General features: G+C 40.8%; 1 protein-coding gene across 5 annotated transcripts in view; it reads right to left on the bottom strand.

Moving 5' to 3' along the window:
- LOC112138617 (peroxidasin) overlaps nt 1-18,810 on the bottom strand; it is a 96,654-nt gene that overhangs the window by 54,307 nt on the left and 23,537 nt on the right. For 3 of the 5 annotated variants that reach the window (XM_024261193.2, XM_024261194.2, XM_024261195.2), the window contains exons 2-3: nt 17,447-17,518; nt 11,546-11,617 (exon numbers count right to left, since the gene is read on the bottom strand). In XM_024261193.2, coding sequence (XP_024116961.1) covers nt 11,546-11,617; nt 17,447-17,518 — 144 coding nt within the window. Of the gene's footprint in view, nt 1-233; nt 257-714; nt 787-11,545; nt 11,618-17,446; nt 17,519-18,810 lie in introns of those variants that run through there. The other 2 variants (XM_024261192.2, XM_024261196.1) reach the window with 2 other exon arrangements.

The following is an 18,810-nucleotide window of genomic DNA, read 5'->3' as shown; positions in this document are numbered from 1 at the left end:
GGGGGGGGGGGGGGGGGGTATCAGGTTAATAGATGCTGGACTGATCATTGAAGGGTATTTATCTTTTATCAGTCTAAAAACAGAAGGGCTACAGCTGCATTAAACATGACCTTTTTGAAAGTGTACAGCAGCTGTTGTAATGAAGACGTTCCTCTTCCAACATAAATCAACAATTATTGACAGTTTTGTTTGTAACAAATGCGTGTCAGGCACTACAGGCGGCGACAACTTACAGGAAGCAGTTTCTTCTGACAGACTAAAGGAACACGAAGCAAGATGAACAGAGACAGATCAGATTAAGTTAAATCAAAGAGAATTTGGTTTCTGCAGCAGCACGACAGATGATGGCGGAGCAGCTCAGCTCAGCGCTGTACTGCTAGAAGCTGTGCAAGGCCAAGCGCACATCCATCAGCCCGAGTGTGCCGCTCATGCAGAAAAGAGGGGCAAATCAGCACTGCACACAAGGGTGGGTGCACACGGGGCATGCATTAAGTCCACACAAAGAGGGAGAAAAGAAATGAAGGTCACACATAACAGTTTAGGGTCAACACAGTCATGTCACAAGAACATGCTTTGTGCAACACATGACTGCAGAGCGGGAAGAGCTCACAAAGCTGCAGGAGTTTTCAGAGCAGCGGGGGTGCAGAGGTTTACAAATGAGTAGAAGTAAGAACTGTGAGCAAAAGAAAAAAGTAAATAAGGTAGGTCACTTACAGTTGCTCAAGAGAGACAAGCCCCTTAAATGCTTGTCTGTCTATTGATTGGATTTCATTCTTGTACAAATAGCTGCAAGATAAGATAACCAGTAGAGTTAGTGACACAGACCCTAACACTAAATTCAACTAAACGTTACCTGATAATCCTTTGAAGGATGCAACACTAATCCCATACAACATTGAAACAGTCATAATTTGTTTTAAAGTACACAGCAAAGCGTAAAGTCCAGATGAAAATGTTTCAGAAATCACATGTCGTTAAGTGTGTCTTTAGTTTCTGATTGCCGTCCACTTCCACTTGTCAAACATGCAGATGTGCACAGAAAGATTCCTTCTGTCGTGTGCATGCGCTGCCTTCACGTCATCTGTCAGAGAAATGTGATCATTTCAGCTGCCTGGCCTCCCAGAGCTCAGCTCAGACAGAGGTTCCAGCCTCTGCACATCCACTTCTGACATCTAGTTTCACACTTCTGAAAAGGCTTTATGCTTTAGTTCTCAAAAGATGTTTTATCAAGAAAAAAATAAACAACACAGATAGGAAACAAATCAGAAAGCTAGTAAGAATACACAGCATTTATAAATAAGAATGACTAAAACAAGTTATTTTCTAATAGAGTTTTACAGGTTTTAAAAGTTTCATTTTAAGACTTTTAGAGACTCAATAAAAATGGATTTGATGCCCATCTCTAACATGTAAAACAGTACTATAAATATAGTGAGAAAAAGAACTAAAAAAGATTCTTGCTTTTCTAAAAGAGCTAACCTTTTTACTATAAACTTAAAAAATGAAATACGTTTTCATCTGACTTTAGTTAGGTGAGGTTTAGTAATGCTATAGCGTGATCACCACCTTGTGTCCAAACTGAAACGTCCTCCAGGAGAAGCAGAACAATGTTTCCAATGTTAATGATCTGAACATTTTAGTTAGAACTTCTCCTTTAGAGAATCCATGTAACTCTGGATGATATTAACAATGTCATTATTTCACTGATACATTTACAGTATGTGAACTGGATCAGATTAATATACATATATTCAAAACATATAGTATATTATTAATGTATTTCTAAGCAAATGTGTATAAATGTGTAAACTTAAAATTGAATTGAATTGAACCATTTCTGGAAATGATTATCAATGCCCAGGCATACTTCTCACTGTTGCGTTAACAATACAGGGTTGCATCAGGAAGGGGATCCGGCATAAAACTCTCTGCCGAATCAATGAACGTTAATCGCTCTGGTGACCCCTGTCAGGATACGCCAAAAGGTGAACAACAACATCCTTCTATAGAATCTGCAAGGATTTTGTGAAAGTAAAAAAGCTGTTAAATAATCTAACAAAAGTACATTAGAAATTAAACTTGTGAGCTCTCTTTAAGTTTGTTTGAAGAAGGCTCCACAAATGACATGGGAGACTATCAAACCACTGGCTTGAATCGGGTAATTATCAGTAATCATAACTAGTCTACCTCAAAGTTAAATATAAGATCTGTCACAACCTAAAAATGGGATTGGGAAATGTATGGTCTAAGAAGAGAGCACAATGAGATTTGAAATATTTCACAAGAATTTCTTAAAATGTCACACCAACACAGCCAAAATGATGACCAGATCCAAATATGTTGATAGAATATGATGTAATCTGTCAGATGTGGGAAGAACAACAGCTTTGTGTTTCTTCCTCTCTGAATCCACATCATGGCACCGATTTAGAGGAGTACTGGGACAGCTGAAAAGCCAGACAGGCAAAAAGAGAAGCTCCTTGACATCAACTCAAGTACTGTGGTTAAAGAAGAAGAAAATGACCTCATAGAGGAGGTAAAACATAACTCTTTAAAAGAGGCCTTGGTCTGTTTCAAGCCTTCCTCTCAACTGCCCCTATTGGTGGATACGGGCCGTCTGTGGAGGAAAAGTGGGGCAAACTTGTACAGGGCATGCAGGCGACCCGCAGGACATGTTGAGATCACAGACAGCCTGTGAGGAAAAAATGTTCAGGCACATTTTTCTACAGAAATGCTGCAGGTATCAGGTTGAAGTGAGACTTAAACAACACGTAACGGTAAGTAAGGGAGAAGTATGTGAGTGCAGACGTGATTTATGGATTTTTCCTTTTTTCCACCCTCTTGAACCCTGCGCCCTGCACAGGAAGCATGCTGGTGCTGTCCAAGGGAAAGATGCCTGCTCTTTATGTGCCCATTGCAGGCAGCGGGGCTGTTCAAAGTTCCACAATCAGAGGGTAGTTTGTGTGGGCATTTTGCAGGCATCTCATGGGGACTTGAGTATCACTTTTATTTTTATGATTTTGCTACTGAAAAAAAAAAGATACTTGCTTTACATTAATGACTCGTCCAATGGAAAATAATCTGCATACATATATATTTTTGTTTAAGTTTGATACTTGACTTATATTAATGATTTTTTCCCTAATGAAAACTAATCTGCACATTTTGTCTGAATTTGGATAATAGATCTGCTTATGCAAAGATATGACAAGTCTGAAAAAGTGTTATATGTACTTCCATAGTCGTGATTTATTGTTACTTGAGGATTCATAATAACTTGAATCTATGTTGGAAAGATCTAAATATCTGATCTCAAGTTATGAACCGGATAATGATAACACATGTAAAGGAAATGGTATGGTGGAACCCGGGTGGGATTAGATAAATTCGCTTCCTCCCACTCCCTTTCTGGCAATCTCTTAATGTCTTGTTATCCTGTTTGACATGTCTTTATGGAGGAAAACCTCTGTTAAATGACTGTATTGCACAAGAATCCTTTTTTTCTTAATTGCTTGAAACTAATCATTTCTAATCTAATCAAATCTAATCTAAACATGCACACCCTGTGTGTAAAACATTTTAAGCAGTCAGTGCGCACACCTCACCAAGAGTGCCACGCAAAGGCCGCCATACGACAGCATCACCACATGCCATTGGTGTGTGTAACTTGAAAAGTAATTTGTGTTTCTTCAGTGATGAGCATCAACACACAACACGACAATCAAGGCGAGAGTTGATTTCTTTTACCTGCATGTCGGACAAGTCGTGGTCAGGGAATGGTGGTGTGGAATTCATTACCACAATATTTAATTACATAAATGTTCTAAATAATTTTTCTAAAAGACTAAGACTTTTTATTCTCACACAAGAAGGATGAGGAAGCAGTTTTGGACTGGAATGGATGTTTTGCAGGTTTTGAAGTGTCGTTTCAGGCAGATGTCATGCCCTGAATTCAGAGTTCTGAACCCGGACAGAACCAGGGGGATTGTAGAGTATTTGGGGTTTTTGTCCGTTTGCATTTTGTTTTGTTTTTTGTCTTAATTGTTATTGCATTATTGTCGTATTATTTTTGTTTACATTGTTGGAGAGTGCATACATGTACGTGTATATCTGTTTGCTTATGTATTGCATTTGTGGTTTTAAGAAAGTGGGACCCCAGGAAGAACAGCTGCTGGCATGTCCACTAGTTAATGTGGATTCTTAATAAACAAACAAACAAACATGATCCTTAGAATGTTTATCCATCAAACTACAGTCCTGATCAAAAGATTTAGGAAGGCTTAAAACAATGCTGATGTGATGGGTGACACCTGTGTGGTAAGGCTCTGGCTTAAATTCCTTTTAAACAGGAAGGGGCGGAGCTCCCTGGTCAAGTGCCAGACCCTTCCGGTGGCCAGGAGGACTATCGGGTCCACCCCGTCTGTGTGGCAGCTGTGAGAGCCAATTTGGTGATTGTGATTTTACTTCAACAATCATGTTTGATTTAGAAGCTTTTTTCATTTGTAAGCTCTTTCATATGACAGGGATGTGGCTTTGTGAAGACAACCTACTGGTTTTATAACCAATGTGTATTTTAACAGATGGTTGATTTTTATGCCTGCATGGTTACATAGTGCTTAGCACTCTTGCCTCACAGCAAGAAGGCCTCGGTTCAAATCTCAGCTGGGGGATCAGAAACATCAGCTGGGACCTTTCTGTGTAGAGTTTGCATGTTCTCCCCGTGCATGCGTGGGTTTTCACCGGGGACTCCGGCTTCCTCCCACCGTCCAAAAACATGCTTCATAGGTTAATTGGTGACTCTAAATTGCCCCTAGGTGTGAATGTGAGAGTGAATGTGTGTGTGATTGAGGCCCTGCGACAGACTGGAGACCTGTCCAGGTGTATCCCTTCACCCATTAGTAGTTGGGTTAGGCTCCAGCACCCCCCTGACCCCGAAAGCGACAAACGGCTCAGATAATGAATGACTGAATGATTTCTTTTCCCTATTGTGTTTATTTCCAGTCATTCATGTACCACTACCTCCTGTTCTTTTACTGTTTGCTCTTCTGCTTCAGTTATTCTACTGTTAGGAGGGCACAGTAGACCACCCCAGGTTCACACGGCAAGCTTTACAGCTCAGGTCTGATGCAGGAGCGGTCTAGTTACAGCAGAAGGCTCACATTGGTTACTGGATAGCTGTAGCTACAGGCTCTGCTACCGACCTCAAGAAACTCCAAACTCACAAAGGTTTACGCGATAACCCGCCAATTGCATAGGAAGTACAGGAACTCCCCCTTATGCGCAGGAGTTCAGCTGCGGCGAACCCGACAAAAATATGAACCCGGCAAAACGAATTTGCAGCGCTGCAGAGGCCAGACCGCAGAGGTCGACCGTGATCATCTGCAGTGGGAATTCCTCTCACACTTCTAAAATTACGTAAAGACTGCAGCACTCACATCAGAGCCATAACGCTAGCCGTGGGAGTTACTGTTTTAAACCTCTTTCTCTTGCATTTTTTTTTGTCACTTTCATTTCTGTTGCTTGTGTTCATCGGTGTTACACCCTCGGGTTTAAGCATTACCATGTGAGGTGGTTTCGAAGTTTTGTGATTTTTCGCTGATTTTTGGGTTCCGTTTGCAGTGTTTACAGCAGCTTAATGGTTGGGAGGTTTTTCTAGGCTCTGTAACAGCTAGGTGAAAAAAGACAAATGGCTATATTGGACCAGGAATAATGAATTTTGAGTAGGGGTGTAACGGATCACAAAACTCACGGTTCGGATCATTTTTCGGATCAGTTGAATGTTAAAAAAATAAATACGACAACAACGATATGAAAGCTAATTTTTGGAAATGCTTCAAATCATATATTCAGTATCAATATAAAGTACTTCCCACACACAATATTTATATATGCAACATTAAAACGTTTGCTTATTGACGCCTATTTATTAAAATAAAATATCTTTAGAGTTTGAACACAAACAAAATGCTAAAACATGTAGTTTCTGACTACATTTGCATGTCTTGTGACCAAATCTACAAAAACTGAGAGAAAAGAATGTTTAACAATAGACAGCTACTTCTCCAAACTCGGAGATTCTTTGAATCCAGAAATGTAAACGTGTACCGATGCTTTTATTCAGGTCTTAACATTAAATAAACCTGATATCTATCCATCCGCGTCAAGTTGAGTAAAGTTTGTGACGGAAGCTGCAGGGTTTTTCCTGGCTTAAAATAAGATGGTGGTGTCTCGTGGGGACTTCAGATTTGTATACCTTAACAAGTTTATTTTACTATTATTGTGGTTATTTCATAAACGTTATTGAACATTCTTTCAATTTACATATTTTACTATTATTAGATCATCTCATTATAAAATGGCTCAATGTAACTAACAAATCGTATATTGATACACAATAAAACAACTAATTATTCTAGTTTTAAGCTCCATACAAAAGCCTCAGGCAAATGTTTTAACAAAACCCTCAAATTCATCACTTCCAACTCTTACAACTAACTGGATGCCCCCCACCCCCACCCCCCTGTCCGTTTACGAGCATGCGCACTCTCCCCTTTCCTCTTTCCACCCCCCTCCGCGCGGAAATAGACAGACTGTCTCCTTTTTTCTTTTTTCATGGAGGTTCTCCTCTAAATCAGGTTTTAAACTCCTGATTTTAAAGCGTCTCTTCTCTCCCTCAAACTCTGTGGGCCTGTCGGTCATAAACAGCGCAGCTGTGAAAGTAAAGTCCAGTCGGACCGAACCATTTTCAATTTAGAGGAGGGGGGGTCCGCAGACGATGTTTCCAAAACAAAATATTTAAGTATTGTTACCTTGACATTAAAATCTAAATATTTGCGAATATATATTGGTTATTGGTTTACTGAAATGATTTTTCTGTTGTATCATTTTGTCATCATTCGGGTCTCCGTGGACTCTCTCTCAGTCTGGGAAACTCCAAGGTCCTCTTCTCAGTACTCTCCAAGATTACAGAACCTCCAAATTCACTCCCTCCTCACCTCCACACCTCGGAATTCTGCAATACCCTTGCATCCTTTTTTACCTCCAAGATAGAGCTCATCCACCAGCAGTTCATACCTATAGTTGGTCCTAAACTACCCCTTCTATTTTCATTACCTCCTCACAGTTCACTTTCAGTATTTAACCTACTCTCAATCAGCCAAATCTCCAAACTCATCCAGAAATCTAGAACCACAACATGTCAACAGGACCCATTTCCCACTCCCTTGTCAAGGCTACTATCCATTCACTGTCCCCTCTTATCACCAGCATCATCCAGTCTTCCCTCCAGACTGGAACAGTCCCCTCTGCCCTTAAAGCAGCATCTATCACCCCCACTCTGAAAAAACCTGGCTCCGATCCCACTGACCTCAATAACTTCCGTCCAATCTCAAATCTTCCGTTCATTTCCAAAATCCTTGAAAAAACCGTTGCAGCTCAACTCCATTCACACCTCTCTAGCAATAAGTTTTATAAACAATTCCAGTCAGGCTTCCGCCCACTCCATAGTACTGAAACAGCTCTTCTGAAAATCACCAATGACCTCCTCCTGGCTGCTGATTCTGGCTCATTCTCCATTCTTCTCCTGTTAGACCTAAGTTCGGCCTTTGACACCATTTCTCAGCCCATCCTTCTGGACAGACTCTCAACCATCAGCGTCTCAAACACTCATCTCAACTGGTTCCAGTCCTATCTTTCTGGCCGTACGCAGACTGTTCAACTAAAGTCATTCACCTCTCCTACAGTTGCTGTCACCACAGGCGTGCCTCAGGGTTCTGTCCTCGGACCTCTACTATTTATCATCTACCTCTTTCCCCTTGGTCATATCTTCCGTCAACATCAAATAAATTTTCACTGCTACTCAGATGACACCCAGCTGTACATCTCCAGCAAACCGGACTCTGCCTTCCCACTTGCCTCCCTTACCTGCTGCCTTCTCTCCATAAAATCCTGGTTCACCTCTAATTTTCTCAAACTAAACAGCAACAAAACATAACTTCTACTGGTAGGCACCAAGTCCACGCTTAATAAATTAAATAATTGCGTCATCCCTCTGGACAACTCCCTCATTCTCCCCTCCCCTCAAGTTAAAAGCCTGGGTGTCATCTTGGACAGCACTCTTTCTTACACTTCTCACGTCAACAATATCACTCGGACTGCCTACTTCCACCTCCGGAACATCCGCCGTCTTCGCCCTTCCTTCAGCCCTCATTCCACTGCCGTACTAGTCCACAGCCTCGTCACATCTCGCCTGGACTATTGTAATTCTCTTCTGTATGGACTCCCTCAAAAAACTCTCCGGAAACTCCAGCTGGTCCAAAACTCTGCTGCCCGCGTCATCACACAGACTCCTTCCTTCCACTACATCACGCCCATACTCAAGCAGCTTCACTGGCTACCCATCACCTACCGGATCACTTACAAAATCCTTCTCCTAACCCACAAAGCCATCCATAACCTCACTCCGCCAAATCTCTCTGACCTACTCCAAGTCATCATTCCAGTCCGCTCCCTCAGTTCCTCAACTTCCCTCCAACTCGTCATCCCCACCGCCCGCCTTGTCACCATGGGGAGCAGAGCATTCAGTCGCTCTGCACCAAAACTCTGGAACTCTCTCCCACCTGAACTCAGGACTATGGACTCACTCCCTCTCTTCATCTCCAACCTCAAAACCCATCTTTTTAAACTGGCCTACTCATCATGACTGCAATACATCTGTATTTTTTAACACCAATGTTCTATATTTTTATTTGTGCTTTTATCCTGTTCGGTGACCTTGAGTTCCATGAAAGGCGCCTGACAAATAAAATGTATTATTATTATATAAAATTTATTATTAAAGGTTTTCAAAATGAAAATGTGGTAATCATTTTTTTCACCAATCAACGAGATGCAGTGAATGAACAGAATCAGCATGTCCTGTCACCCCTCTCCGCCTTCAAAACAACATCAAATAAATCGACACTAAAACATGCCACTACAGCAGCTACCCAATATCAGGAAAGCATCATAAACAGGAAGTGACCTGAAAACGTAATATTTACTTAAGTTATGAGTGTGAGGATCAGTGGGTGTGTTTCTGTGCATGTATCTGTGTGGATGTGTTTGTGCATGTTGGTGTAAACATGCATGTGTGTGGTTGTTTCAATGTGTGTATTTGGTGAAGTGGGAATCTTCAAAGTTTTTGCTTGTATCTAAACATTGTACGCAGTGTTGTTGAGATATGACCTTTTTTTTAACCACCCATGCCCTAGCCCCCCCTCTTCGTGACCTTCAACTCCCACGATAATAAGGGGCGCCACTCAGTGGACGCTTCCGCAGTGAAGCTTGAACTGTCTGTGTACCTCTCCGTCTGTCTTGTTCTTGGTTGTACTGAAAAACAATGAATTTCCCCCTGTGGGATTAATAAAGTATATTGATTGATTGATTGATTGATGGAAAGTTGCCTCATGTTCATAGCTTGACTTCATCTATTTTTGGTATTTTTAAAACCGGGTTAAAAACCTGCGTACTTCACTTCTAGAGGTTTAATTTTTAACAGTATTTTAAAATCTAGCTGACAGAGTTCAGCAGAGACAAATGTAATATACTCTATGTGCATTCGCTCGACGAAAGAGAATTGAATAAACAGACGAGGATTCTCAGGATGTGGAGCCGTGACCCCAGCTCGACTTGTTTATGGACTTGGGGGCCGTCATATTGACGGGACGACAAGGGCGGACGTTCCTGTTGTCCAGAGGAAGTGAAGATGTCGGATAGGGAATTCAGCCTCACCAGCTGAACTACAGTGACTCATGCACTGGAGTGGAGGAGCTCTTCCACAAAATGCCAGAGGCGAGCCAAACGGCTCTTTAGATCAGCTGTGCTTTTAAGGTGGAGGCATGGTGTCATTACAACAGCTGACGAACAGAGGAGGGAAGCATGCTTCAAACTGCAAAAGCAGAGGCGGCTGGAGCAGCTATTTGAGACAGCTACTTTCTCTACAGAGGTTATGGCAGAAAAGCGTGTGAAAATTAAAGTGTTTCACTTGGAAATTTACTTGGCACCATTTTTCCAACAAAAGAAACTGTCCAGAACATTTAGCAGGTAGTGTACAAAAACCACCCTGCTTCTATTTTAAACTGTTTTCTGTTAGGATTCCTGGTCAACGCTGACATCTTGATATGCTTTTCTAATTGCAGACTTGCTTCTTTCTCACTTACTGGTATTGTGACTACATTCAGACACATGAGACATTCAGATCAAATTATCAATGTAAAAACTATCATCACAAACCCTGATCTATCATTTTTAACTGTGCTGTAAAGAAAAGACTGTTATTTTCACAGCACACCTTTTCATTAAATCCTGTTCCCTACACACCGAGACACCTCCTTAACATTTCAGGTCTGCAAAAGTTCACAGTCGGCAGAAAAATCTGTTGTGAAGAGTGCAGAAACTCCAAAAATCACCATCCCTTTACTGGAAAGTTTTCCAGGTCATCTCCAGTGTGATTTTTTTGTAAATGTTTTATTTCACAGAATCATTTTTTTTATGTGCTGCTTGCTTGGTATATGATGCAAAATCCAGGAGACGAGTTTCAAAAGGATGTTCTGTGGTTTTGATTATATATGGCATAAGAACGCTGACAGGAGAATCTTTAGGTCAACAAAATGCTTTTACATGTTGAGATAGATAGACCTGGCACACAATGAGAGGAAATAGTTTGTCCTTTCTCAAGGAAAACATAAAATACAGGAAAAGCTTTACCAAATAAAAATGCCCAGATGTGTTTAAAATAATAAAAATGTCCTACAGGAAGAATTTAATGCTTGAAGGACCCACTTAAGCCATTTTTCTAAGAGCTTCACTGTAGAGCAGGGGTATTCAACTCCAGGCCTCGAGGGCCGGTGTCCTACATGTTTTCCAACCAACCTTCCATTGAAGCTCCTTATTGGCTAAACATACCTGATCCTGGAAATTAGCAGCCAATAAGGAGCTTCAATGGAAGGTTGGTTGGAAAGCATGTAGGACACCGGCCCTCGAGGCCTGGATTTGAATACCCCTGCTGTAGAGTGATGCACCACCCCCCTTTCTTTTTAAACACAATCAAATCTATATTGATATATTAATCTAACACTGTTGACATTTATGGTTTTTAAAGTGCAATTATTCAGAAAACGAAGTGTATTATCATCATATTCCGATGACCCTTGAACTGCATGTTTTTGCTATCCCGAGTCTTCTTAGAGAACCTCCAAACACCCTAAAGACCACTTCTGCAAGCAGCCGGGACTTTCAAACACCACAGAGGAAAGAAGTCAACCTAGAGCCAGGTTACAGATCTGTGAAGTGCAGCGCCGCATTTCTGCAGGCCGAGCACTCTCACAGCCTGTCACATTGATCTGTGATGAACAGCCAGTGAGGTGCCTTTTTAGGCTCAATAAAGGAAAAAAACAACAACAAAAAAAAAAAAACACTTGAGTTTTTGAAGAGTGTGTGTCTGACAGTACAAAGATATCACAACCTGACCACAAAACTTTGCAAAGCTGAGAGGGGAGTAACTTACAGATACTTGAGGTTTTCCAGGTCTTCAAACGCCCCCCTGGGGATTCTTCGAATTTGATTGTTGTTGAGGAGCCTGTGAGGTAATATTGATACGTTATCCATAATTGTACTGTTGTTGTCAAGAAATACATAATCAAGATAGATCTTCTGATATGTAAACAATGTTTAGATACATTAGATATTAAAATTGAACAGGACATGATGCTGTGCAGACTTTACAGGTGAAACTGGTGAAGAGATGGCATTTCTTTTGGTTTAAAGAGCTTTCACACGGGCATAGTTTTAACAGATTTTCTTCAGTTGGGCATCACATTCTGCAAAGTTGCATACTGTGGAACCTGGAAATGAAAAGCAGCTACAGAGCCTCAGATCTTCAGCTCAACAAGCCAGCCTTGCTTGCTTGGGTATTGTTCAAACAAAAAAGAGACACCCCCCCCCAAAAATGCTAGTCTTCAAGCTATTGATGATCCCTGACAGCTGCCTCACTGATTTCTACTTGATTGTTATTCCTAACTTCCAGTTTCAGATGGCGTTCTCTGCCAATACCAGCTTTTAACTGTTTTCTGTCTATGTAGGCCTGTTATAACTGTAAAAGACAAAATAAAAACAACAAAAAAGCAAACAGACAAAAGAAAAACTTACTAATTTCAAAGCTTTATTTTTCAATGTAATAAAGAGGATTCCATTTTGATGTGCAGTTTTCCTTCTTCCACTCAAACTCCTTTGAATAATCTAAATAATAATAAAATAGAGTGCTTGTGATATAAAGTGTTAACAATGGACACTGTACAGAGCAGTGTCTCTTTGATTCCAACATTGTGGAGAAAAACATTTGGGAAAACACTTCACAGCTCAGGGACTTCTCTTGCTTTATTTCCTTTTTTCTGCCAATTTTTTTCACATTTCACTGAATCATGTTAAAAGAAAACGCAGATGTCAATATTTGTCTTGCTTTGTAATTATCTGTCAACTCATCCTCTCGTGAATTTCCTTGTTTTAAATGTGTCAATGCAGAGATCTGCTTGAATCAGAATTGGTCTGTGGCAGGATCATGCACTCAAAAAAGTTATATTGTTTTCAAACTGACACGGGATGATAGACCTCTGCTCCAGCTGCTACTGGCTGAAGACTTCATCTCTCTCGGGTCTTCCCTGTGTGTGATTTGATGAAGACATTGACGAACAAGTCCACAGGCAGATCAAAGCGCAGCTTCACTTTCTACTCTCTGAAGAGTAGAAATGATTTGGCCTGTCAGAGCTGAAACAAGTCATTAGAAACCAGAAAAAGTCAATTTCAATTCAATTATATTTATTTATGATCTTCGTCCTTCGTGCACGAAGATGACCATAACTTCAAAATCACTGGGGGCTTGGGTGTTTGCGAAGTTGGCTGATGAGGCCAATCTTTGCTTTAAAATGCCTGTTGCAGTGCGGACAGGGCATGTTAGCGGTTAAACCTGGCTGGGAAGTAGAGCTATCGCGATCTTTTCTTCTCTGGTGTCTTTGTTCTCTGTCCCTGTTACGTTTCTTTTCAAAGTTATCCACTCCAGATCTTATAAGGGAGCCCCAAATGAGACACCCTTTGGCAGTCCCCTCCCAGGTGGAATAGGGAATATTGCAGTGCTTCAGGGACTCCTTCAGGGTATCTTTGTACCGTTTCTTCGGACGACCAAGTGAGCGTTTGCCTGAACATAGTTCTCAATAGAAGAGTCTTTTAGGGAGGTGGCAGTTATCCTTGCATTGGACATGGCCAGCCCACTGGAGCTGAGAGCGTAGTAGGAGTGTGTGGATGCTCACCATCACTGCACTTCTGTGTCAGAAACTCTTTGTTGCCATTTGATGAGAAGCAGGTTCCTAAGGCACCTCATATGAAACGAATTGAGTTGTTTGGCATGATGGCTGTACACTGTCCACGTTTCACTTGCATATAGCAGGGATGGTAAAACAACTGCTCTGTAGACTTTGAGCTTGGTGCCAAGGCTCAGTCCTCGTCACTCCCAAACTTTCTCCTTCAGTCTACCAAAGGCTGTGCTGGCTCTGGCGATACTAAGGGCTACTTCTTCGTCGATGTTGGCAGAGCTTGACAGAGTGCTACCAAGGTAGACAAACTTGTCAGCTGCTGGAAGTGTATGTCTGTTAACAGTGATGTGTGGTACTATATACAGTGCTGCAGGTGCTGGCTGATACAGGACTTCTGTCTTCTTGGTGGAGATTGTAAGGCCAAAGTCATCACAAGCTTTGGAGAATAGGTCCATGCTTTGCTGCATGTCAGAATGGGTACTAGCATTAAGTGCACAGTCATCAGCAAACAAGAAATCACGGGCTGTGTCCACATGCACTTTGGTCTTTGCCTGAAGCCACTGAGGGTTGAAGAGTTTGCCGTCAGTGCGTAAGTGGAAGCTGACACCAATGTCACCATCACGGAAGGAATCTGTCAGCATGGCAGCGAGTATCATGCTGAACAGGGTTGGAGCAAGCACAATGGCTGAGAGTACTCGCCATCATCCTGCACTCTTGCATTCATGCCATCATGAAACTTTTCTTACTGCTGGTAAGGACCCCTGCCAGCCGCGGCATGATGGCCAGGAAAGAGTGAGACAGGCAATGTTTGGGACACCTTTTTTAGTTCCTTCCCCAGACTACGGGGGGATGTAGTGCTGTCCTAAAGAGGGCTGCTTTGTCACCCAGGGGAACTTAAAGGGGATGTGGATAATATGAAGTGATAGGGATGAAGTCATGACTTGCGCTTGCAATTGATTTAAGTGAGGGAGAGTTTGGCAGAATCATCAGCCTCACTCTCTCGTCCCTGTCCACCTGAATCTGGTGGCACGACAAAGTCGAGACGGCCAGAGGTGGGCCGGGATGCAGTGGATGACCAGCAGTGATTTTACCTTGATCACTGTGCCCTATTAGCGCTCCACAGCGCGATGGATTTCATCTCCGCATTCTGCCGAAGCCAGTCTCCACATGCTTGAGTAGACCGATCCCAGTTTGCTCATACATTGAAAACAGGATACCCATCCACCCAATATGGGCAACTCCGTAACCCGGTATCAGGGAGGCTAAGGGTGTGCCAACACTTGCCCAAGGTGTGCACCCAGGCTAGTGGAGGGAAGGAGGCGCCTTACATCTCCATTCTAGACCGGCTCCAAGCTAGGCCTAGCCACTGCCCAGATTTTATTTATATAAACCAATATTATTACAACATGGTTGTTTCAAGGCGCTTCACACAGTAACTGCCCAAAAGCATAAAATCACTGAAATATAAACAGCTGAATGCTAAATGAAACAGACTAAATTTAAATTAAACTAGACAACCCTGCCCTTGGACCAGTGCTTCTTAAACTCTGGGCTGTGCCTCCTTAGTGGGACGCAGAAGGATCCCGGGGGGGTGGGAGCCACCTGGTGGGACAGGGCTGGGAAGTGGGACGTCGGAATTTTTTTTCTGGTGGAACATAAACAAACTGCTCATGGGTCTTACCTCACTTACATGAACCTAATCCTAACTGTGACATTTTGAAACATAGCTATTGCTGGTAACCGCTGTTTTAACCTCCTAAAAAAGTGCTCGGACATTGACGAATTTTGCACATGCGCGGAAGACTTGTTTGGATTGTGCGCACGCGAGTAAGGCCTGACGATATGCAACTTTTTTTCTATCATCTCTGTCAACAATAAAATAAATGCAGTCATATTTGTGACATATTTTGAGAGGTAATTATTGTCTACGACTGAAAGGTCACCCTGTGACCAGTAAACATAGTCAAATCTGTTGACTTTATTGACATGTTTAGCACATGCATTGTAGCATGGTTTGGATTCCTACACCTGCAACTGAGACCAGATTTAAGGAAGAATTAAGAAATATTTGACAAGCAGCAAAAGCAAAAAAGGTGATGCTTCTGAGAGAAGTGATCCTACAGCTTCAGATGGTAACCCCAGCCAACACAAAGCTAAGTCAAGAGAATAGGATGAAGCCTCTCTTGCTCTTGGGTTAACAGTAAATGTGGTTGGAGATGAAGAGAGACCTGCGTGTCCTCCTTGTCTGAAAATTAGGGCGGGTGGATAAAATTGATTAACTGATTTAAATTGTTCCAAGCTTAATAGATCAATAATCGATCCACAAAGAACATAAAGCTAAAGTCCACTAGCTTGATATGCTAACACACATTTCTGACTAAATGAACATCTTTAGAAACTCACAGGGATGAATTTTCCAAACGATCTTGAGGAAATATTTTTAAAGTAACAATTTTTGGTCTAAAACACAATATTTTTATCATTCTTTCTTCTTCTTCTGGAATAAGGTGTAATGCTATAGCACCATCGCCACCTAGTGTCTAAATTGAAACGCCCTCCAGGAGAAGCAGAACAATGTTAACAATGTTAATGATTTGAACATTTTTGTTAGAACTTCTCCTTTAGAGAATCAATGTAACACTGGATGATATTAACAATCTCATTATTTCACTGATACATTTACAGTATGTGAACTGGATCAGATTCATATAAATATATTCAAAACATATAGTAGATTATTAATGCATTTCTAAACAAATGTGTATAAACTGAATTAAGTGTAACAAAAGAATTTAAAAGAAAATTGGAATGGAATCAATCTAGCCCCACTGAAAACCCTTGCAGCGGCAACAGTTTCATCAAGCCAGTGAAATCCTTGGTTGGTAATGTTTAGCTGAGCATGTGTGTGCAGATCAGTGACCGTAACATCTGGTGCACAACTTAACATGATGCAAAACTTTTTTAACCCATTAGTGGACAACTTATGAAGGGATTATGACCACTTACTTATTCAGATCTACATAAGAGAATTTCTTATTTTCAGCTTTCAGCAACCACAGTGCTTCTATCACATAGTCTTTAGTAAGTTTCAGTTTTAGTCAATTCTAGTTTATCTGTAAAGCAACAACTCCAAGTGCTGCACAAAAGGCAAAAAAAAAAACCCAAAACTGTGTGGCTGGATACCTCTGATATAGCTCAACATTTTAGTTGCGCCACTAATGTTAGCAGTAGAAAACTTCCATTTTGCAAAAGTTCACATGTTTGTTTTCGTGGGGAAACGCAGACACTCCGCTCGCTCGAGGATAATGTCATAAAATGGCCTTCACCCACAAAGAGCGAAGGGCGGAGCCTCAGAGATTGAGTCATTTCACTTCCCAGTAGGGAAAGAGTTCACGAAAATAACTCATATTTCATTATTAAAATGTTTTTTAGTGTGTCAAAGGTAATATATGATCATATATATATGATATAGTTTAATCTGAACGGTTTAAGAACATCATGATATAGGCCAGGGGCCCGTTCCAAGAAGCGGGTTTTGTTGGAACTCTGAATTCGTGAACTCCAAATTCAGTAAAACTCTGAGTTTTCGGTTCCAGAAAGAGAGATAACTCAAACCCGGGAAAGTGGGCGAAACCAAGCCCGTTCCAAGAAACGGGTTAAGATGAACTCAGAATCAATCACTTTGGTAACTGAGTCTGTGAACGAAACCTGGTCGGTAGCAGGTTTTCTTCAGGAAACTTAGAGTTATAAGACTACATCCTAGGGTTGTACTGCCTATTTGTGCCAAAACTGCCAACAAATGACCTGCTGTGGTTTGTTTGCAGGATGATTTCACTCTGAAGAGTGCAGTGTGAAGGCAAACTGGAAAAAAGGAAGTAGAAGTTTACTTGTAGGACAAACTAATTCTGTCAGACAGCCCTAGAAGGAAAGCACACTAAAGATTCAGGAAAGCTTTGCAAAGGAACATAAACAGACACTTTCCAAAGAGTTGACTGTTAAAGTGGATTCAATGACTCATGTTCTTGTTTTAACAAGTGAAAACTAAATTCCTCTGAAAAAGAATTGAAAAGAGATAGAATGATCAGTGACTGAGTGATTCTTACAGAGTGTTGAGATTCTTCAGTCGACTAAAGGAGCCCGGCTGTAAATCCTTAATTTTGTTGAATCTCAGGTCTCTGTAAGAAAAAGAAGAGAATGTGTTCAAAATCAGACAAATGATGGCAAGGTGAGTGACTTCATTCATTCAAATTTCTGCAGTATTCCTCCATTAAAAAAAAAAAAGCCCAAAAGAAGAATGAGACTCGGGGCTCTCCTGACAAGAATGCCTTTGAACACAAGCAGTACCTAAATAACATTTGACCAAAGATAACAAGCAGGGGGACATTTCAAGTACAGTACTCAGCGGGTTGTGTCTCCTGTTTCTTCCCTCTCTTTTAAAGAGACTGTATAATAACATGAACTAATCACGTTTAAGATTCTTAGAAAACCACTGAATGTGAAAGACCCTAAACCTGCAAACAGGAGAACCAAAAGACCTAAATGGATGATTCATCAAAAAGTTCAACTATCCTGGTTTCAGTTCAGCTAATCTGCATTTATTCTAGCAGATTATGGCCTTAAAAAGTCAATAAACTAAAGCCTAGTTACACAGATGAAGTGTCAATTTGAAAGAGAAGACATTAACCCTTTCATCCATGGAGGTCACTACAGTGTAAAGCTTTGATAACAAATATATGACATACACCAGAAGATACTAAGCAAAGAGAAGACGCTCACTTCAGAAGAACAGTTCATAAATGGGAAGCTAGGTCCTATGATGATTGAAGTTGAGTTCATGACTGTTACTTCATTATACTATTTTCAGTTCAAAGGCATTGTCTTTAACCAAGCTTCAGACAAATCCACAAACAGAGATAGAGAAACAACCTGTACAACATGATATCATATTTCTAATTATTTACAGTTATACCTACAAATTACCACATGATTACATTGATGATAGGTAGGCAGACATATATATTTATAGAATTTAAAGATATAGATTTTTTTCTTAAAAAAAAACAGAACAACTTTATTCTAAGGCTGGGAATCTATTCAAGAAATTAACAAATTAATCGCAAACCTGGCAAAAATGTATTGCGACTAATTGCTTTTTTTTTTAGTTACAGTATTTGCTAACCACGTATTTGTGAATAATCACAAAATGAAATGTACATTTAGATTTACCTTTTATGAAGGCTGTCAGTTAATGAAAAAAAAATAGATTAATCACATTTTTACAGAAGCCGATAACGGCCTTCCATACTTTTTTTAAATAATTGTCTTATTATAACGAGATCCATAATCTTGTTATAACAAGAAAACAAAGTTTGTTTTCTCATGATAATGAGATAATCAAGAACAAAGAATGAAGCGTTCCCCTCTCCCTTTCCCACACTGAGACTTCACCTGTTTTAAGTCTCTTTAG

The sequence above is a fragment of the Oryzias melastigma genome, unplaced genomic scaffold, assembly GCF_002922805.2.
Source record: "Oryzias melastigma strain HK-1 unplaced genomic scaffold, ASM292280v2 sc00184, whole genome shotgun sequence".
Taxonomy (NCBI): domain Eukaryota; kingdom Metazoa; phylum Chordata; class Actinopteri; order Beloniformes; family Adrianichthyidae; genus Oryzias; species Oryzias melastigma.
This window is presented reverse-complemented; position numbering and strand designations above follow the sequence as displayed.